This window comes from Podarcis muralis, chromosome 5 (assembly GCF_964188315.1).
Source record: "Podarcis muralis chromosome 5, rPodMur119.hap1.1, whole genome shotgun sequence".
Lineage (NCBI taxonomy): Eukaryota > Metazoa > Chordata > Lepidosauria > Squamata > Lacertidae > Podarcis > Podarcis muralis.
Genome location: NC_135659.1, coordinates 21,069,350 through 21,092,455, shown reverse-complemented (window position 1 = coordinate 21,092,455; position 23,106 = coordinate 21,069,350). Strand labels below are relative to the sequence as shown.

General features: G+C 42.6%; 1 protein-coding gene across 4 annotated transcripts in view; it reads left to right on the top strand.

Moving 5' to 3' along the window:
* The first annotated feature begins 225 nt into the window (after positions 1 to 225).
* DENND1B (DENN domain containing 1B) overlaps positions 226 to 23,106 on the top strand; it is a 180,010-nt gene continuing 157,129 nt past the window's right edge. Inside the window, exons 1-2 of one of the 4 annotated variants that reach the window (XM_077928359.1) lie at positions 226 to 887; positions 6,033 to 6,097. In XM_077928359.1, the coding sequence (XP_077784485.1) occupies positions 871 to 887; positions 6,033 to 6,097 (82 nt within the window). In that variant the 5' untranslated portion in view covers positions 226 to 870. The remainder of the gene's footprint in view (positions 888 to 6,032; positions 6,098 to 23,106) is intronic. The other 3 variants (XM_077928357.1, XM_028732552.2, XM_077928358.1) reach the window with 3 other exon arrangements.

The following is a 23,106-nucleotide window of genomic DNA, read 5'->3' as shown; positions in this document are numbered from 1 at the left end:
TATATCTATATACATCACACCCAGCCCTCCCCTCCAGCTTCAGACTGGGTGGCTCCCACGCGGACAGGTGGAGGGAGCCTCTTCCACCCTTCGAGAGGGAAATTATCAGGCCCAGGGAAACAAGGCCGGGCGCAAGCAGCGATTCGAACCCAGATCTCGCGCGCCGTGGACTGTGTCCCTTGACGTGGACGGTTGCCAACTTCCCCCCACCTCCCTCCAAAAAAAGGGGCTGTTCAGCAGAGTCGGCGGCGAATCCTCCCGCTCCTGCGCTATAAAAGTGCAACTTTATGGTTCCCGCGGGCCGGGCAGCCGGTGGCCGAAAAAGGCCCGCAGGAGCGCGCGCGCACCGCGTCAGTTGGCAACCTCCCTCAGTCGCTGCACTACTACTACTACTATTATTACTACGGCGAGAAGCGGCGGCTCCTGCGGCTTCTCCTCCCCTCACGCCAGGCCAGGGCAGCCTCAGCCCCGGGAAGAGTCTCTCGTCCGGGCTTCCTGCTTCCCGCCAGGTGCCGGCGAAGCCGCGACAGGAACTGGGAGAGAGACGCCTCTGAGGGGGGAGAGAGAGAGAGGGAGGCGCCGCTGCCGCCGCCGCCGCTGCTCTGGCTGCCGACGAAGCGAGCGAGAGGCCGCCGGCGGCCACCTTCGGCCCGGACGCCCCCGAGAGCCTGGCCCGGCCTCCGCCCCGGGGCCTAGAGCGAGCGAGAGAGCGCAGAGCAGGGAGGAGGGCCGAGGAGACCCTCGCGCCCCTTTTCCCGCCTCCTCCTCCGCCCAGGCCGGGCCGGCGCCCGCCTCGCGTCTCCTCCGTGCCGGGGGTGGTGGTGGTGGTGCTGCCGCCCTCCTCCTCCGAGGCGCCCCCGAGATGCGACCATGGACTGCCGGATCAAGTGAGTGGACGCGGCGGCGGGGAGGGCGAGGCGCCGAGGCCAGGAGGGAGTAGGAGGAGGGAGGAGGGAGGAGGAAGGGGTCGCTGCTACTGGAGCCACTGCTGAGGGGACGCCGGGGGAGGCGGCGGCGTGGGGCTAGGCCGCGAAGCCTTCTCCCCTCGCTCGCCCCACACCTCAGCCCCACTGCCAGCAGGAGAGGGAGAAGCCGCGGAGGAAAGACCTTCGCCCCCCTCCCCTGTCTCCGTAGGTCAGGGTCAGCAGCCACCCGCGCAAGCTCCCTTACCTGGATGGCGCAAAGACCACCTGCACGCCCTCCACCTCTCCCCCCCCCATCCCGTCTTATTCATTTGTATATTTATGTTTGCACCGATATACCTACCATCAAGGAGCTCAAGGTGGTGCACCTGGTTCTGCCCCCCCCCCCACCTACAGTTCATCCTCACATGGACCCTGCGAGGGAGGTTAGAGGCTAAGTAAGAGATGGTGAGGGACGCAGGGTTAAACCACAGAGCCTAGGGCTTGCTGATCAGAAGGTCGGCGGTTCGAATCCCCGCAACGGGGTGAGCTCCCGTTGTGCCAACCTAGCAGTTCGAAAGCACATCAAAAGTGCAAGTAGATAAATAGGTACCGCTCCAGCGGGAAGGTAAACGGCGTTTCTGTGTGCTGCTTCTCTGGTTCGCCAGAAGCGGCTTAGTCATGCTGGCCACATGACCCGGAAGCTGTATGCCGGCTCCCTTGGCCAATAAAGCGAGATGAGCGCCGCAACCCCAGAGTCGGTCACGACTGGACCTAATGGTCAGGGGTCCCTTTACCTTTAAGAGATGGTGACCGGCCCAAGGTCACCCAAATGAACTGCTGAGTTGGGGAGATTCGAACCCTGATCCCCCCCAGCACTCTGGCCATTTCAGCTGGCTTGGGAGTGTCCCACCCTTCAGCTGTAGATCTCGGGGCTGTAGATCTCAGCCGTAGATTTGCAGCATGAAATAGCAAGGTAAAAATACAAAGTACCTAATAAAAAACAAGAACGAAACAAACCAATAACCCACCCCAATATTATTCTTCCTTTTATGTATTACCCTCTTGATAAACACTTCACAAACATCATAGGTAACTGAAGATTTCCACTGTCCTTTACACATCTGACAGCTTTAACTTAATTAAAAATGTCTCCTCCTCCTCCTGGGTCCTTTTAAATAGCAGCTTGACCTCTGCACAGTTCACCAGGTGACAGTGCTGTGAAAAGCTTTCCCCCGTGACTTTCAGGAACTAAGCAGTTGCTAAAGGTACAAGAGCAGGCTAGGGTGGAGGATGTTTTGAAGTTGGCAACTCTACTGCCAGCCGGCATGGGGAACCCCTCCCTCAGCATCTCCAGTGCACATTTTCAGCCTCCTTATGAACATCTGGCACTCAGACTCCTATACCTTACTAGAGGAGTCCTCCTCTCTTCTACCTCCCTCCCCGACTGTCAACCACATATTTGACAGGAACTGGGTGCTGCTTTAATTTCTGCGAAGATCATCACGCCTTTCCCTGAAGCCTGCACGTGGTTGGGTGAATATGCATGGCATATCATGGGGACCCTGCAGCCTGTCAAAACACTCATACTAGAGTCTATGAAATAGTGGTTTGGCATTGGGGGCCCCTGCAGTGGTATGGGGACCCCTCCCCAATTGCAATAGAGGGCATTTTAGGGCTGTGGGGTATTAGTTTGGTAAAGAAATTCCAGTGACTAGTCCAGATGTGAACAGAAGATGCCAAAGAATTCCTAGATCAGTCTTTGTTTACTGTTTTGACATTGAATTGTAAGCCAATATACATTTTGACTGCATTAGCCAATTCTAAAGCAGATATATTTGCAAAGTGAATGATTGGGCTTTTGCCTCGTATTTGCAGTTAAAGCCTTGACCCTGTGAGACTTGCTGAACTTTAGGTTCCGAGTAGTTTTAAAGTGATAAGAAGTTTAACCTCCACTTTAACAAAGTGACAGTAATCTATTTATGATGAACCGTTTGGAATAGACCTGAAAGCCTGTCTGACATTTATTGCTCTGGGCTGACACTTTAAAATATGGTGTGAAGGACAAATAAACTTGAAAGGCCTTCTTGTGGAAGCAAATTTGTAGATATGCACAGCAGGAAGCACAAAAATTTACTACTATCATTTCAGAGACTGAATTGATGAGATGCTTATCTAGTTCCTGAGACAAGAAGTTGTGGTTACAGTTAGCGGACCTGCTATGATATAAAGTTTCTTTTTTAGTCATTGTGGGCACCTCTGCTGTTAGAAGCAGACTGAACTGCCCAAATTTTATTGCAGCTGTTTTAGGAGGGATCCAAATTGGATACTCAAATAAGGCTACATTCCTATGCACACTTACCTGGGAGCAAGCTCCATTGAATGCATTGGGACTTACGGTATTTCTGAGTAAACATGCAGAGGATTGTATGGCAAATCTTATTTTGTATGTGGATAGGCATGATAGTATTAATTCCCCACCCCAAATTGAAGTTAGGTATGTGTGTGTTGGAATTTTCAGGGGATTAAGGACTAAGGAGGTGGGCGCTTTTACCTTCTCTGAATTTTGGTTCAGGATGTACAGTACAATATTGTAGTTAAAAGAAGAAAAGGAGGTGTGTGAGAGAAATGGCTCACAGTCACAACCATATTGTTCAATTTAGCTTGCATTTTACATCACACAAATTAAAATGATCGCTATGCATCCTTTTGGGTGTCTTGACCCACTCTCCAATTGACCTTCTTGAGTGCAGCATGTACATCTTCAGTTGCTTCTACTACATCTGCTTTGACTTATGTACTTACTATTCAGTCACATGATCAAGAGAAGATGACTTCTGACTCTGTATTTACCTGTTTTGTTCATCAGGGGCTACAAGGGCATGGGAACATATGTTATTTGAGAATCTATTATTACTTTTTTAAAAAAAAAATCCTTTTATTTCTGACAATTTAAATTACAAATACAGAAAGAACATAAACATTAAAACAAAATTAGTACATTCTTTAATATGAGCTTCTAGTTTGCTCATAGCTCCTCAGGTGTCATTCTGACATTTTTACCATTATCACTTAGGACCTAGCAAAATTATATCATAATTGGTATGTGTGTTAATATTTCAATTTCAGTTCAAATTTCCAACTGATACCTGATTACCCCCCAAAATTAATTACAAAAAAACAAAACCGAGAAAAGGAAAAAAACCCCAAAGAGTGTCAAAGACAAACCCTATTAAAACTATAAAGTTCCAAGGCTCTATATATTGGAATCCAATAAGGAAGCAGATCAGCACAAGATTACGTAGCTCAGTTCTTGTTATGATGTCTGATCCAAGATGGGAAACAAATCTTCCATTTCTCTATGGGGCCTAACTTGCTTGAGAAGGTTCTTGTTTGTATTATTATTATTATTATTATTATTATTTAAAAAAGTGGTTCAAAAAAGGCAGTGGTGAAATGGACAAAATTCTTCCTACCTGGAGAGCGACTCTCCTTCCTTCAGTCTAACCCTTAGGTTCTGGATTCTGGTCTCTTGGTTTAAACAAACATTTCTTCATTAGTGAAGCTGCAGTGTAACTCTCTTTTGTTCTCTTACATTGGTTATTTTGGGTGGTGGTTTTGTGCTAATCCCCCCTCCAATGCACAACCCTCTAGTGACTTTTATTCCTCTTGTAACTTCAGAGGAAACTTCTTTCTCTCTCTTCATCTACATGCTGTTCCTGTTCCTGAAATAATTACTGCTTGCTTGTATACTGGTTTCTCTGTTGTTATTAGTCGTGCTGAGCCCAGCATTCTTCTTGAAGAGGTTACGTGCATATGAAGTAAACTGCATTTGATAAGCACTTTTTAGCCAATAATCTCTGAAGTAATCATTTAGAATCCTGGCATTATCCCAGATTTGCAAATAGCACATAGTTAATTCCTGGACCAATAAACTGGTTTGTCTTACTAGGATTGTTAAGTGAACACCAGACTGGCCCAAGGTCATGCAGTGAGATTGGGTTCATGGCTGAGTGAGGATTTAAACCCAGCTTTCTCTAGTCCAGATCTGTCTGCTTGGTACATTACACTGACTCCCAAAACATTTACATGACATTAGAAGGAAATACTGGTACTGTCATAAGAACTTGGGACGGAGTTTGCATGGGAAGCAGTCGCTCCATGCTATTTTTTCAGAGCCATATTCACAACATGAAACCAACTCTGAAGCAGTTTAATCCTGAATGCTTTATTTATTTACACGGTTTCATTTATTTATAGCCCACCCTTCCACACATGGCCCCAGGGTGGGCTACATAAAATATCACCATTTCAAAACAATATGCAATTAATGAAAGTTTAAAACCACAAAACTAAACAAAGTTACAAGAGCAGCAAAATAGCAGTGCAACAATGTAGCGGGAGGGAAATCATCCACTCATCCAAAAAAAACTGATGGCCCTTGTGTGGGAGAATGGTCCACAATCTGATGGCTTTAAATAGGGAGTGGTTTTCAGCCGCTGAGCTCTCAGTTCTTTTTTCAAAAACAAGACATTCTTTGACTTTAAAAGTTTGATTTTTATTTCAGTGTTTTAATATGAGCAGGCTGATGTACAGGGCTGTAAGGAAACATGCTAACAAGTTAGATAGATAACACATTTTTGTATACGTTGCCCCCCTGAAATAAGTAATCTCATATTTGTAGTTGGTTTTTTTGCTCACTATTGGGGAGAAAAGTAATCATTTTCCTCAGAACATAAAAGCAAATGTTACTTCTGATTTGTGACAGGGTATCTGAGTCATTGCATTTGTCAGCCTCCGTGTGGATTCACATGACTATTTTCCCCCACCATGAGCCCTCCTCCCATCATCCAGTGGTCAGATCCACGTAGAAACAGATTGTGTATTACTTGAACACCACCTGTCCTGCAAGATTGAAAATTGTTTGTTGGACATGAATCTTGATGCAATTATGTGTGTATCTCATCATGGATCGATAGAGAGGAATATCTTTGTGATATGAGGAGAACAATTTAAAGTCAACATGCAGTTGAATGTTAACCAAAAGCAGTGATAATACCCTTGTAATCAGATAGTTTGCATTCTTGTGATGCATGCATAACTAATTAAATGTTTTGTTTTTACTTCCAGGGAAAATCCAGAGTGTACTTTTGATTTGGTGCTACAGGTAAAATGCCAGGCTTCTGAAAATGAAGGTAATATACTTTAGCCATTTGTATTCATCCATATAAATTAAAGGTGCAAAATATATGTTCAGGTTGTTTATTTCACATATCTTTTTAAATGTAGGCAATATATAAAAGACATATGCTTAATTATTGCTTAAATTGGTTTTTTTATGACACTAGATTTTCAATAATAGGAAAATTAATTACAGCTTACTATGTTACATGTGTTTTATTTACCCCTATTATTGTTAGTTGCGACAAATATAATATTTAATTGGAGACATGCAGCTTACTTTAAGTTCATGCTTTAGCTTTTCTGACCTTTTTCAATTTGCACATTCTAATGAATTTAATAAGTTGTGTTTAGCAGTATGTATAATTAGAATGTTTTAAGCAGGTGATTTTCTCTTTGGCTATGCCCCTGTAAGTAGCCATGCTATTTCAGGACTGTACCATTTAAGGATATAGGTAGGGAGCCATGTCTTAGTTTCTGGCATGCAGAATCATATAATTTGCTTGTGGAGAGTTAGCGTGTATGGGAGCGGCTGCTGGCTAGTGCTAATTTTCTACTTGGAGGGAATTTTTCTTGAAGGAAAGTCGTCACATGCGCTGTCTTCCCTGCATCTTGAAATGGTACCATCCTGAGAGTGCTGTGTCATGTGATTTTTCTTTCCTAACTGTGTAAATCACTTCTTTTTATTTGTTTGGTTCTTTCATTAGGCTTGGGCCACTGGATGGCCTATTCCTTCCTTATTAATGACACCTCTGCAACTTGGGTTGTGAACAAACCTGTTAGGACTAAATTACTTGAGGCAGCAGATACTAGACTTTTTAGATAATGCAAACATGAGAAAAATATCCACAATATCCTGTTTCTAGCATGTCTGTGACAAATAAAATGAGGTGAAATGAAGATGCGTGTTTCAAAAAGGAAACAGCATCTCTTCTACTGTTGATTGTTGGTGGCTACCTCTGGTCCACTCTGTATGAAAGGAACAGGAATAACATGCTAAACAGCCTCTTCTGAAATATGCTATGTGGTTTGTCTTCGTTTATGCGACCACAAACTTTGAAAGTTTTTCTAGTGTTGTGGGGAGAAAATCAGTATGCCAAAGCAGAAGTGTTTTTGTGCCTTTATGCGGAGCTTTTGAAATGGTATGAACAGCACTGAGGTCTCTAGTCATTGAGCAATAGCAATGATCAGCTGTTGAAAATACTGCCATATAAGACATTGCCAAGATTTGTCATTTCCAACATTTGTTGTTTGCAATATTATGGGCTGCTTCTGTACCGAATCTCAGCTGGTTTGTCTACGCTGGGGATCTGTTTTGCCAGTTTCACCAAGGTATTGTTGCCCTGTGGGTTGTTTTGTCTTTGGACTGCATCATTGTTCCGGTTATCATAGGCTGAACTTATTCATGTCATCGACTTGTCCCATTCCCTGATCTGCTGTGTGCAACACCATTTCATGGTTCCTGTTGGATTGCATGTCTTTCCAACACTGCATTTTGCTTTCCTTCTTTGCATGTGTTTCTGTTTCCTTACTTAAAGTTCACTCTTTGGTCCTCTATTCAGTTCCTCCTATACTTGACTCCTGATTCTATTCTCATTTTTGGTTAAAACAAACAATTTTCTGATCATGAGACTTTTTTGTGTGCAGTCCAGTACTTTGTACTTCTCATATTAGATCTCTTATAAAGCATCTAGGCATGTCTCACCTTTTCTTTGTTTTTGTGTAGTCACTTTTTTCTGATAATTCAGTTCTTCTTTTCTAGAATAATCACATTGGCACTATGTGTATTTTATTTTTCTCCTTCATGCTTCTTGGATGAATGAGGCTGCCCTTGAAAACAGTCTGGAAACTTCAGTTGATCCAAAATGCTGCAGTAGGATTATTAACAGGCACTTTGCTTGGACTGTATCATGCAAGAGTTGCTATGCTTTTGCTGGCTGGTTGGCCTGTCATCTGTGTGTGTGGCTTTTGTGGTGGACTCCATGTGCATATGTGTGTAAAACTGCTGGACTCCACTGGATCCAGAATATATTGTTTGAGTTGGCAACCCCATATTATTCTGCTGGTTGCCAGTTAATTTCCAAGCGAAATTCAAAGGGCCAGAGCTGACCTTTTAGAGTCCTCAATGGCTTGGGCCTTTATAAAAGGCCTTCTATATAAACTCCTACCACACTGGGCTGGTTTGACTGCAGTGCTAAGCAATAGTTTAGTGTTAATGGAATGAGTCTGAATGAACTGTGGGTTTGTTCATTTGTTCCTCTGATATGGCCATGAAGAGCAGATTGAAAGCTTCTGCTTCTGCTTTTAAACTAATCAGAGTTCCCTGTTAGCCTGAACTTGTGAAACTCTGATTACTTCAAACTCTTGTTAGTGAACAAGCCACAATAGATCCTGGCCTCTTTGAGTTAACCACAGTGTAAATTAACCACAGTTCCTTTGGCTTTGGAAGAAATAGTGAAATTGCATTTCGTCAAAAATGGAAGCAAAAGCTTTTGTTCTTCTGGTGTCCACACTAGAAGGGGGAGTGTGTAAGCCAGGGGCTTCTGCAGATGTAGTCACGTAGCTTTTAAGCATTATGTACCATTAAGACCATTTAAGTGGTTGCCAGGTACATTCTTTATCTGAGTTTACAATGGCATTCTCTAGGAGTGGGGTTTCTTCGGTAGCTGTTTTATGTGATACACTTCTTCACGAAGCCTGCAGGTTGACCTCCATAAAGGTTGTTGGGAAGGACACCCAAGGCCTGTTTTGGCAGGGTAAAATTATTATGTTTGGTTTTTATTCAGTCCTGTCATTTATCGTTTTAGTGACTTTCATTGGGATAGATCCAAAGTTTACCTTCCTCTGATGGAATAAGGAAATCATTGGATCAAACTCATTCTGGTTTTGGGACTAATAGTTCAGACTTCTTGATAATTCATTGTGGCAAGCTTTCTTTCAGGGCACTATGACTGGAAAGTGGGCTGTAACTGGGTGGGGAGGTGGAGGTGGAAAATATTCTTGAGCCAAGCCTTCTCAAGAGCGATATCCTTGTATGTTTTCTTTGAATTTCATACCTGCCTTAGCTTCTAATCTGGTTACCATTTCTTTAATTTTTTTTGTTAAGGTTTAACTTCCCTTACATGCTCCTGCAGCTGCCACCTTAGTTATGATTTGGGTCAGAGAGACAGATGCTTTTAGATGTCTCTTTTTTATGTGTTCCTCTGCCTTCCCCTTTTCATTTTGCCCTTTGTGTCTAGGTTGCTCTTTCATATGGTGAGAGTTGGGTAGTTACACTCTGCACTTTGGAAATAATCGCTGTATGAGTTAGATTTTCATACCAGCCTTCCTGGCCACATCCTAGTCAATGTATTTTTAAATGAGAGGATTTGCTGGCAATAATAAGTAAACACTTTTTGAAAAGTCTTAATTATTTTCTTACAGGTGTAAGGTTCCACCCTGTATTACTTATTATCACTTCTGTCTGTGTTATATTTAATTTAGTTTGGTCTCAGGGCAGAGTCCTATCATAGTCTGTCAATTGTTGGTAGCACAGTATAATGAGGACACAGCATTATACTGGGAATACTATGAATTCATCTGACTGTTAAGGCACAGTATGTGTAAATAATATTTTCAGCTTTGCAAGAGATTAGTTTGGTCATTTTTCTATCTTGAATTCACAAATTCAGCACATGCTTATTTCCTAAATAGGACCCTTTCAAGGTCAATATCACAGAATTGTAGGATTTGAAGGAACTTAATGATAATCTGGGGCCATAGAGGATAAATTCACTTCCAAATCATTTTGATCTTCATCTTGTGTCCCAGGTCTTCAGCTGCATCCATTTTACTACCATTCCCTCCCATCTTTGGATTTAATTCTGAATCAAATAATTTTTTTAAAAGGACCTGGTCTTTTTCAAATGACAAGTAAAACAGTGCCCTGCCTAGGGGCTTTATCCATATGATAGAGTCATTTATTAAACTTTACTCCAGGATCACAGGAAACAACTCTTAAAAATGTAGTTCCAGTGCCACATATCGATGCTGGGTAGGGTCAGAGGCAAAAGTGGGCAGAGCACCTAAGGTGAATTTTACTTCTGTACAGTAGGCTGCTTTCTCCATGCACTCACAAATTCTTATCTGTGCTCCACCAAGGCAAGGAAGAAGCATGGTCACAGTTCAAGAACACAGAACTGGTGGGAGATGTGGCCTGGGAAGAGTCTCAAGGGCCAGACAGAGAGGCCTGGAGGGTTGCATTTAGCCCCCAGGACTGATCTTCCACATCCCTCCAACTAACAGGGTCCCTAATATTGTATTGGAAGGCATAGCTATGTACATTTGGTGAAGGTGGGGGACTTTCTGTTTGAGGTTGTGTGTTAAAACCATAACTCTTTTATTTCCCCCCACTTTCTAAACATTTCCCCCTACTCTGTCTTGATACTGATAACACTCCTTCCTCTGACTAGCATTTTCTACCTTCCACTTAAATTAATAAATTTAACATAAAATGTAGTGAATTATACAGTTACTTGGTCTGTTGCAAGTCTAGCCTTAAATAGATTTTCATGCTAGGATAATCTTTTGAATATGTCATACTTAGAAATGAGACCCATTCACCCTCTGTGCCTGCACCCTTTTCTTCTTTATGAAAGAGATTTGTATTTTAAATGGGCTTTCTTCTTTGCATCCCATCTGCTCACTGTGCTTGATCTTGCTGTGAAGTTGGGGTTGAGTTTATGACATCACAGTCATAAGTGTTGCTGTAGAAATATCAGAAGCAGAAAATTATGGTCTCCCTGCAAAGACTGAGCAGCAGGAAAGACTGGGCTAGGAGGCAAAAAGACCTTAATATGACCTATACAGTTATCGGATTTTTGTTGAAAAATGTCCACTGGTGGAAATTTTCTAAATCTTTCTGTATTTCTTAAAAACCCTTTTGCTGAAGTATTTTTTTTAAATAGTGTAATGCTGGCTTGTTATCTTATAATTAATATGTATCTTCTGATAGGAGTCAGTTTATTCACATTAACACTTCTCTAGTTTGCAGTTGATGGAAAGGTTGTGTCGTGTTACTTCTTATATGTAATATTTGGGCATCAATGACAATTTCTCCCCATCATTCTCCCTCCTACCTCTGATTACTGTTGCCTTACCTCATCCAAAACCTTGCTTTGTGACTTCCTTCTCCCCCTGCCCGGCTATCTGGTATGAGGCAGGTGTTCACATATGATAGGGCCTTTTTAGTAACTGAATCTGGGGTTTGGAATTCCAGTTCCCAGGAAGCCTGTTTAGCTTTGTTGCTCCTTGGTTTTTTGGCATATTGTGATTATGCTGTTATTTCGGGGGGGGGGGGGGGCTTTGGGGATTAAGCCAAGCTTGCTTTGATGCTGAAAAATAAAATATATTTTCTGAGCTTCCTAGGAACTTTTGTATTAGCTTTTTAATATTATAAGCTGCCTTGGATCTTGAAGTGAGGTAAAATAGACTACAAGAATTCCTCAAAAAAGAAAACATGCGACTCTTCAAGCCAATTGCAGCTCACCAACTGTGTGTTGTAGGTGGCCACTTGCTTGACATGCCATCCCCACTCTCCTTTCAGAGAACTTTTCATTTTCAGTTGGTGGGCTGTTGTATGTGGCTGCCGAGGTTGGTAGAAACAGGTTGAAAAATATAGTTTGAGCAGACATTACATTAAAAAAAATATATATTGTAAAATCATGTGGAGGACTTAAGAAAGCAGAAATCCCTAGTGTGTTATCACTAATATTAAGATTTGTCAGTTTCACGTTGACAGCTTCTCCCACTTTTGTTGTGTGATTGAGGAAGAAAGATGCTTTTCTACGTAACAAAATGACACTAGTCTTTGCTGGACCAGAAAGGAACCTGGTGCTTACTGTTTAAGCCCACAGTGGGCATCACTTTTGGGTGGAGAGCAACTTCCTTGATGGTTTGGTTGCTAACCAAAACATTTGTTTCTTTTTAAGTGAGGTTTTCCAGCTCATATTGCAATTCAGTCTAATATTAGGAACATAGGAAGCTGTCTTATATAGAGTCAGACCGTTTGTCCATCTAGCTCAGGATTTGCCAAACTTGGATCTCCAGCTGGTTTTTGACTACAACTCCCATCATCCCTAGCTGTCAGGAATGATGGGAATTGTAGTCCAAAAACAGTTGGAGACCCACATTTGGGAAACCCTGATCTAACACATTATTATCTACTCTCCATGGTCTCAGGCTTTTCTACCCCTGCCTGGAGATGCTGGGTATTGAACATTGGATCTTTTGCACACCAAGCATATGCTCTGCCACTGAGCGACAACCCTTCCCCAGAACTGGAAATATTGCTGGACCAAACTAACTTTGCAAGGCATACTACTGATTACATTTCAAATTGCGTTGAGTCTTCACAGACATCCTGGCCAAAGCATTTCAGGCCACACCTGCAGGATGCTGCTGATAACTGCTTGTAAGTTGACAGCCCTTGGCTTTGTGGCTAGTGCAGGTGAACATACAAAGGCATCAAGCAGATGGTTCTGCCCTATATATATTGCTGGAAAAAGTATGTGGTATCCAAGACCAAGTAAAAGGAGACAAGTGCTTGGCAATTACTGCTGAGCAACTGCTGGCTTCTTGTTAAGTTCAAGCTTTTGATTCAAACATGTCTGAACCTTCATTTGAACTTTACTATTATTTAGTGGACTGTACTTTGTAAGGGATGAATGGATGTGTTCAAAGCAAAATTCAGTGGAAACCTTGCCATATATGTGTGCTTCAGCACCAGGGACCCAAGTTCCAGGAGTGTGCATTGCCATGGCGCAAGTGTAGTCTTGAGTCTGGCAAGTGGGGAAGACTGTTTGACTCTGTTCCACTCGCTAGGCAGCCTTCTGGCCCAGTCTGTATGAGAACAGATGCCATAAAAGAATGACTGGCATCCTATATAGCAGCCTTTTCTCTTTGGCATAGTGCCAGTCACCACCCCTGCACTGGCATGGTGGGAAAGAGATATGGTCTCAGTGCTAGTACAGGGTGCATTGCACTGATGCAGTGCTTCAGAAGGCAGGATGTTAGCCAAGCCCTGCTGCAAGGAACGGCTTCCTGCCCATCAGCTGTTGAGTGGAGTAGTGCAGCATTAGAGAGAACTCATAAAGTCCTTTTAAAACATTTTAAAACTTTACTTCTGGACCTTTACCTTGAACCTTCTTCATTTGGTGGCTATAGAAGGGATTCTACTCAGGGGAGTCCCTCTGCCTCAGAGCACCACAAGCCCAGAGAGGCTGGGAAAGCCACACAGGGAAGACCTGCTGGAAACCAGCTTTCCTGCCTCTTACCTCTGAGCGCGGTAGCACAGCAGCATCAGGGGCCCCACACGCCTTTTTCAAGCCAGCAAGCACCAGAGTCCTGCTTCTTCATAATCTATAGGGGAAATTCTCTTTGGGCTCCAGGGAGGGTCTCCTCAAGAGCCACGAGGACTTTCCAGTATTGTGATGCTGAAGTTTGTAAGCAGAGGGGAAGACTGAGAAAGGCTTTATGGTGACTTAAAAAGTATCCAGGATTCAGGAACGGAAGTCACATTTGGGTTTGTGCTGCTAAGTTGCGTCAAACAGAGATAGGCAGTGAGCAGTCGATGGGTCACATTTTGCAATCTGCAGCCCTTTGTTGAAATACTGGGAATTGTGCTCCTGTTTGGAGGGTGTTTTATTAGCAGGAATAACGACTGTGATAATCAGTTACCCTTCTAACTTCTTAAGATGTAGAGGCCTCTGCAATCAATTATATATCTGAAAATGAATTCTTAGGCATCCAGACCTGAAAGTGAGGGAGATGTGTGTCAAGTGATTTGCATGCTGTTGTGTGACGGCCAGCTGGGATAGTACAGTGGTACCTCGCAAGACGAATGCCTCGCAAGACAAAAAACTCGCTAGACGAAAAGGTTTTTTGAGCTGCTTCGCAAGAGGATTTTCCCTATGGGCTTGCTTCGCAAGACGGAAACGTCTTGCAAGTTTGTTTCCTTTTTCTTAACACCGTTAATACAGTTGCGACTTGACTTCGAGGAGCAACTCATAGAACGCGGTGTGGTAGCCTTTTTTGAGGTTTTTAAAGACTTTGGTGATTTTTGAAGCTTTTCCAAAACTTTCCCGACACCGTGCTTCACAAGACGAAAAAAATCGCAATATGACAAAACTCGCAGAATGAATTAATTTCGTCTTGCGAGGCACCACTGTACAGTGGTACCTCGGGTTACATACGCTTCAGGTTACAGACTCTGCTAACCCAGAAATAGTACCTTGGGTTAAGAACTTTGCTTCAGGATGAGAACAGAAATCATGCAGTAGCTGCGCGGGAGGCCCCATTAGCTAAAGTGGTGCTTCAGGTTAAGAACAGTTTCAGGTTAAGTACGGACCTCCGTAACGAATTAAGTACTTAACCTGAGGTACCACTGTATTGATTGCTAATTTAATTTAATAGGCTTGAAGAGTGTAATTTAGTAACTTTGGTGGGCTACTTTTGAAAAATCATCTTATGCTCTTAGAATTTTCCATTAAGTCTCAGAACAATAGTGTTAGCATGTTATTTTCCCTAAATGGTAACATTATGTTTCAAGTAGAATTTAGGTTGTTTGCATGCTGATACCTGGATGCACATTGTGGTTGTATGTTAATCTGTTCATTAGATAAACTTTTGATATCCTTGTAGGAGGTAGTCAACTAAGTTTTACTCAGAGTAGACCTGTTGAAAATTATGGCCCTAACTTGGTCATGTTCATTAATTTCAGTGAGTCTGATTCAAACATTGTTGAACACCACCCTATATCTGTAGTGTAGGCAACTTAATGCTAAATTAGGGATCGTTTACTGTATATGGATTTGGTTCTCAGAATAGAAATGACGGGGGGGGGGGATGGTATAAATAATGAAGGAAATTTGATTGTCCCCTTTGTGTTTTAAATTTAGGTGTACATCTTTGTTCTCCTTTGAGCAAACAGGAAGTTGTATGTGATCATCTCAACCACGTTTGCCTTAAATAGACAAATAGTGCCACACTGTTGTCATAACAGTTGTGTGCTAAAGGCTCACTGAAACCACATTTCAGTTACAGAAGCTGATGTTTTAAATTTGTACATCTGATTCTGGGCAATAACACCAGCTGTTAAAAGGAGATAACCTTATTTATTTAAATAATTTATAAACTGCCCACCACTCAAGAATATTGTGGTGGCATACCTGAAAGAAACAGAAATAAAATACAAAATTAGACCAATCAAAGTATGTTAATTCACTTTGAAAAACCAGCATGAACATTATGCTACCATGTAAAAGCCTGGTTGAATAAAAAAGCCTGAAGGAGATGCCTAAAGTAACAAATTGTTGATTTGATTACAAGTTCCAGGGAGGAGTGCACTGCAAAGTGCACTAAAAGTTCTGGGCCTAGTACTTGTTAAAATAACATTTTGGGCATGTAGCAGAAGAGTTCAAGCAGGGTTGCATGAAGAGGTGAACTTCCATGCAAACAGGTTCAAGGCTGCTTAGGGCTTTGTATATCAGCAGTAAAAACCTCAAACTCTTTCCAGTAGGTAATTGGCAGTCAGTGAAGATTATTTTACGTACTGTTACATACTGGTGGTAGGTTGCTCCTAACATCAGCTTAGCCACAGCATTCTGCACCAGCTGCAGCTTCTAGATCGGCCTTAATGGCAACCCCACATAGAGCACATTGCAGTACAGTGGTACCTTGGGTTACAAACTTACGTAATTAGTTCTGAAGGTTTGTTCTTAACCTGAAACATTTCTCAACCTGAGGAACCGCTTTTGCTAATGGGGCCTCCCACTGCCGCCGTGCAATTTCCGTTCTCATCCTGGGGCAAAGTTCGCAAGCCGTGGTACCACTTCCGGGTTAGTGGAGTTTGTAACCCGAAGCGTTTGTAGCCCGAGGTACCACTGTAATTCAACCTCGAGGTTACCAATGCATGGATCACCGTGGCCAAACTGTTGCTATCCAAGAATTATTATAGTTGCCAATACTGATAGAAGGTGCTCCAAGACACTGAGGCTATTTGGACTAGTGACAAAGATGAATCCAGGAATATCCCCAACCAACACATGATCCTCGTGTATGTGTGTATGTGTGTGTGTTTCTCCCCAACCCTGTTTAGAACAGACAATCAACTTATCTACCAGACCTAGGAACCACTCACCCACAGGGCCTCCATCTTGCCAGAATTCAGCTTCAGTCTACTGGCCCTCATCCAGTCCACCACTGCATATCGGGACTGGTTTAAGACTTACACAACCTTTATGACTGACACACATACATACAGATGCAGAATATGTACACACAAGGCAACAGCCTACAAATTTGTTTTCAGACGGCAACCCCCTTTCTTTTTCCCAAGCTGTATAATCAGAAAAAAAGTTTTGAAGTATCAATTTATTTTTGACAAGTAGAATACCACCCCTTCCAGTTATTCTGAAATAAGGTAGAAAGAGGGATAAAAGCCAGAAAAAATAGGTGGAAATGAAGGAACAAACACTGATGGGATGAAAGAATGAGACAGTTTTCGGAGGCTCTGGGAGCCACATAAAATGAGGTTGGGGGCTGCATGCAGACTACCTGCGCTCTGTCCAGCCATCACACTCTCAGTTTCTGGGTCAAACATTCTCAAACTTTGCAACAATTAGTGGCCTGATTCTGATCATTTATTCATTCTCACCATGATCTTGTGAGATGCATATTAAACTGAATGATAGTGAGTAGCCCAAGGTAACCCAAATTATCTTCCTGGCTGAGTAAGGATTTTTTTTAAAATGCAAAAGTAAGTCTTGCTGATATCAAAAGACTCCCTTGCATACAAAGACTTGGTCCAAAGTGCTATTTTAGGTGCATCCAAGGGCATAGGCTTGCCTAGGGTTTTTGCTTTTTTACTACTTTGAACAGCAAGCCACCATGTCATATCACAAACTGCCTTTGAACTCTCAGCTTCAAAAGTGGCTTGTGAGTTGGCATTGTTTACAAATTCAAAACCCCATTGGGCACACAAAGCTAGTTGTATGGTTCTTTGGGTTCTGGCTTTGTTCTTCTGGATATAGGAGCTGGACAAACCATTCAGCTAGCTGAAGATCTATAGTTTTTTGCACAAACATGAAAAGCTCCTCTTTGCATGTGGTTTGCTGTGGTTTCAAATATGTCTCTTGGGACAATTGTGGCCTAAATGTGCCTTTAAGAAGAGAGGTGTTTTCTAAGCTGTTTTGGGTGGGGTATAGTTTCTTGACATTTTTTCCTCTTCTCTTTCTGTTCCCATTATCTACTTATGTCTTCACCTTACTACTTACGGTAATGATTCTTGGCCCTTTGGGAAAACCCACCTCACACTTTAAGAACATTGCTTTTAGCCACAGACGTATTTTCTTTGTAAAAAAATGTGTGTTTTAAATGTCATCCTCTTTTTAAAAGTGTTTTATCACATTACAAGCATGATAAATGACAAAAAGTCAGCCTCTTATAATGTTAGAACACTATAGTATTGTGGTGTAATTTAACAGATTCTTTGTTGAAAACTAATTATATTATATTTAGAGGATGTCTTGAACCAGTGGTTTTCAAGGGACATGCTCTCTTCAAATATTTGGGCAGCGATTATAATGGGACTTACAAACACAGGAATAGAAAAGATTAGATATTTTATGTTCCTATGGGGGTTTGAAGAGGAGGAGAGTTATTAGGGTCTTCACAGTATAACTTGGAAATTGTGTGCTCAGGGACTATGATTACTACTGTGTAATCTGTCGGTGGGTGGGTGGGTGGGTGGGTGAAGGAGAGAGATTGCTACTGTCTTGTTCCCTTATCTCCTGTCTGCAAAGAATTTTCTGCAGCACTCTTCACCACTGCTGGCAAGATATTTGGTATGCATATCATGGAAGAGATAGGAGAAGCAGGTCAAGGAAACTTTATTATTGTGACCCTCCCCCATTCCTAACCTTTTAGAAGTAGGGAGGGCTGACCCAGTTCTTAAAGACCTGGGAGATGCAGGGTGGAAGGGAGTGTGGGGAGTTTGGTATCACCTTGCCAGTTGGGACCAAAAAATGTAGAGCAGGCTGTCTGATAGGATGTTGATGAAGATGAATTTAGTGTGGTCTGGTATCTGTTTCTGTAGAATTCCTCATGCTAGTGAAAACAGAAAGAAAAGAGGTCAGCTATAAACAACACACAGAAGGCTTTGTAAACCTTGATTCCCAAATGTTACAAGTTTGGATTGTTCTCTTTTGCACACATCATTTTTGCAGAAAGCAGCAGCCCAGTCAGTGTGCCCAGAAGACTGCTTTGATCCAAACACAGCACTGCCCAACTATAGTGTAGGGGGGAGATTGCAGCTCCTTTCAGCCACATGCTCTTTTTGTTGTTAAAAATAATCTCTCCCCCCCCCCCATCTTGTGGCTTATATTTGAGCAGGTTGGCATATGAAAAAGCAAATGTGGCTTCTGGCATAGCACCTCATTTCTTTCTGAGGTGACCACCTCTGATGATTTTGCTTTATATGCTTTTTTTTTAACTGTTCAGAACTAGAACTGGCATACTTCTGGCGTCCTACGTTATAATCGCAAAAGTGTGTGGGGTTGGGGTGAAGCCCATGTTTGAGATAAGCTAGGCAAAGTCATTGATACCAGAGAGCTGAATTGAAGCTAGTGCACTGCATTTCTTCAAATGAAATGTGTTGGTCAGGATTCAAAGTGCTCTTCCGCAGAACTTCTCATGACATCCTTTCCGAAACATCTGTCTTGTGATGCTTATGAATCAGGGATGGCTTGCTGGATCATGGGGTAGGGAGAAAGGCACCCAGGACTCCTCCTGCATGTGAAGTCTGGGCACACAATTCTTTGGCTCATAGCTATCAACTTTGATTCATATTCTACAACACATTGTTTTCATAAGAGGATCTTTTTCCTAATTGCTTTCAAGTTTGCATGCTCTGTATTTTGCTAAAGAGCAATATATGTCTTGCTCTGCCTGTATTGTGTCCTCCCACACCTTGAAGAGGATGGAATGCTGTGTTTCCTCTCTGATTCACTGCAACATTACTTTAATGCTATGGTAAGGATCTGGTTTTAAAGGGACGCGGGTGGCGCTGTGGGTTAAACCACAGAGCCTAGGACTTGCCGATCAGAAGGTCGGCGGTTCAAATCCCCATGACGGGGTGAGCTCCCATTGCTCTGTCCCAGCTCCTGCCAACCTAGCATTTCGAAAGCACCTCAAAGTGCAAGTAGATAAATAGGTACCGCTCTGGCACAAAGGTAAATGGCATTTCCGTGCACTGCCCTGGTTCACCAGAAGCGGCTTAGTCATGCTGGCCACATGACCCGGAAGCTGTACGCTGGTTCCCTTGGCCAGTAAAGCGAGATGAGTGCTGCAACCCCAGAGTCGTCTGTGACTGGACCTAACGGTCAGGGGTCCCTTTACCTAAGGATCTGATTGGGACAGGTGTTTTGTTATGTAAATCCAGTAAACCCAATTGTAATTTATTGTAAAATAGGTTCTTTTCTCCATTGTTCCATTGTCCACTACTAGCACTGTGAATGCCAACAGCATGCCCATAATGCTGTAGAGCACATCCTTCCCACTGAGGAATTCAAATGCAAGGCTTTGTTGTTTGGACAGATACTTCTTATAACTGGATGACCCAACACAAGCCCTGACCTTACTCTGGTGTTGCAGGAACGCCAACAGGAATGCACGCAGATATGCTGGTGCAGACGTCTAAGATCAGACTGCAGTAAGACCGCAATTTATGCAGGGTGGATTGCACCTAAAGCCAAAATCGTGTATAGTCAAAACCCATTGGGTTCAATGGCGAGTGCGATTGCCAATGCCGTTTTTCCCGGACTCCCACTACCTTTCTAACTTTTCTTTTAAAAATGTCATGCACATAAATATAAATACATAAGTTGCAGACATAAATATAAATACATAAGTTGCAGACTTCCTGTGTAGTTCATTGAATACAACAAAGTTAACGTTTGCCAGTCTACAACCATTTCTTATGGGTGCCACACAAGTTGGCTGAGCATGTATAAGCATGCTGCGCCCCATCACACCCCGCTCCGCCCCACCCTCATTCTGTTCCACCCTACCCCATTACACCCTTTTTATTATGTGTTTTGTGACTTTTTTCAGTCACTTCCTAGTTCAGCACACATGTGTAATTGTGTGTCTTTCGGACACATGTTAATTGGTTGTTGCCTTTATTAGCTGAAATGTGAGCTTAAACCTAAAAAAGAGTAATGATAAAACTAGGCACTGATTGTATGGCAAATATGTAGGGTGGTATTCAAGTAAATTTTACTCAGGGTAGGCCCATGGAAATTAATGAACAAAGCTGAGGTAGGACCACTAATTTCAGTGGGTCTAATACTGAGTAATACGTAGTTGAATTCTACCTGTAATCTGCTGTAGTTCTTTATTTTTCTCAATTTTTTTGCTTTTTAAATTAGATTACTAAATAGGCGAGATACTTATTTTCAAAGCTACTATCTGCAGGCTATTCTGATAGTTGCATGATTATTAATTTGCTGGAAGTGTGGATCCAGATATATATTGGCTTGCTTAATTCCAGTGAACATGTTTGAGTGCAAAGGAGCAAAAGTGATGAGCAATGCTCAAAATAATTTATAGAAAATTCTAGCACTGTGTAACAGGGTAGCCAGAAATTTTCCCTGTGTAGCAGAGCTAGAATTAATTTAACAACTGTAGGACTTATTCAGAAGAGAAGGGAGGGGGGAATCCAGCAGTTATTTCTGAATGGAACACAAAACGACTTCCCACTGTGAATGCACTCTTTGAGAAACAAGGATATGCTTTGAGCTGCCTTTATTTAGACTACTGATGAGGGCAGTTTTCCTTTCCATAGAATGTTTGTGTCTTGATGATGTTCAAGGAAATTATTTTTACAAGCTAGGAAATCACTTTGTATCTTGCAGTGTTATTTGGCGGCAGCATCCTTAAAGGAAATCCAGTGTTTTCCTCTTGACTATAAAAGGTTACATAGGAAGGCTTAAAATGGTAGCTTCTAAGATATTGTGGCTAGTGCTTGGGGGTCACTGTCAGGATTTCACCAGCTGATTTGCTAGCAGAGGTAGGGGCCCTATCAGAGCTGATCCATATGCAGTGGCCCAAAATGTGGTAGGAGTTGAGCCAGGAAGCCAAAGTCAGGGAACAAGTCTGGTGTTGGAGCCACGAGCAAAGCAGGAATTGGCACAGAGAAGCAATGCATAAATTGTGTCCAAGGCCAGAAATGAAGACAGAAGAGCAGTTCCAATGACCTTCTAAGGTGGATGTGGCCAGTCCAAGGCACGAGGGCATTTAGCCCTTCAGTTCTGTGGCTCTCACTTGGCCACATGTGAGAGCTCTTGGTCACACCTACAAGCCTACTTGTGTAAGGCTGAACACATGTATGTTGGGGGAGAGCCAAGGCGTGTCACCCCAACCCATGCATGTGTGCTGAGTGTATATACCATGTCATCTAGAAAGAGCTAAAGTTAAAAACTACCCAAATAATGAAAAGTTCTATAGAATTGCAATGAGGAGAAATGCTGGAGATAAAGCAATAAACCTGTGGAGAGTTTCTGGAGCCTCTTGTGGGGGCCAATCTGTTGGCTTTAATTCTAGTGCCTGCTATCCTTGCCTTTTAGGCTCAGAGCAATGCTTTGCCACATGTTGTTTCCATAATGACCCGGAGCTCCCCAGATTTCTGTTGGATGGTGGCAGTTGCTTCTCTTCCTGTTCTCTGCCAACAGTTCTCTTACTTCTTTAATTGTTCCTCACAATTGCTTGGGCAGGGGAATTATGACCATCAGCCTAGTTCACATGTACAAATGAATCAGGTGGTGCTGATAGACCACATGTGATCTTTTGCTAAAGTCCCACAGAAACCTAGGAACCTATGCTCTGTGGATAGCAGTACAAACAGATATCTCTGTAAATGTAACTTTCAGATAGTTCATGAGAACTTCAGGGATCTTGTTCCCACAAGTGATTTTTCTTAGTATTGTGTGCATGTGTGTGTGGTATTATTTTTATTTCTTACTATGTTACATTTTTTGTGTTTTTATATTGTAAACTGCCCTGTGATCCTCAGATGAAGGACGCCTTAGAAAAATGAATGAATGTCTGGTTTGTTCAACATAATTTTGTCAATACAAATCTTAACATAGATTGAGTTATCTCTACTGACTTTGCCTCTCGTCATTAGAACTTACTTCCAAAACCAATGAAGTTTCCTAAGCATGCTATAGTAGCTCATTTACTTGCCTTGTAAAGGGGTCAACAAGGAATTTAAATGTGTTATTGCGTAAGAAACTCATTTCAGCAAAGCAGAAGTTACAGAGGATACAGGTGAGTAAGCTTTTAAAAATAGAAACTTAGATCCTTCCAATTTAATAACGCCCTGTGCAATTAAATGCAGAAGGTTGTTATTAATGTGTAGGTGCCTTGCCCTCCCATAGAGATGCATGAGCAACACTGTGCTGAAGTGTTAATCTTAACATTTCCTTCCTGAGTCACTCATTTCCACGAAAGTGCTGTTCAGCTTGGGGATGAGAAGATAGTAAAAAAATGCATCTTGCAGGAGATAATGGCTACTTCTTTCAGTCACACAAGTTTTGGGGCTGTGGTTTAAGTATAGGATTGTGCCAGTGATAAAGCTCAGAGAGTACACTCACGGATTCAGCTCAAGAGAAACTTAGGTTGCAGTCCTCTGGTGCATTTACCTGGCAGTAAACTCCTCTGAATGTACTAGTAGAACTGACTTGGTAGAGGATTGTGTTGCTTGTCACGGTTCTGATTGTACCCACTTCTTGAACAGTAGACCCAACTCTGGGTTTTTTCTCCCTTTCAGGCCAGCTAAAGAAAGGGAGGGTTTTTCCCCATCTTGTTAAGCTCTTACTCCCTTGCTTTCTGTTTGATGTGCATGTGGACGTGGCTGCTGCCGCATGCTCCCCCCCCAGCTGGATAGAAGCCACTGCCACTGCTGGGGGGGGGGGCAGAGTGCAGA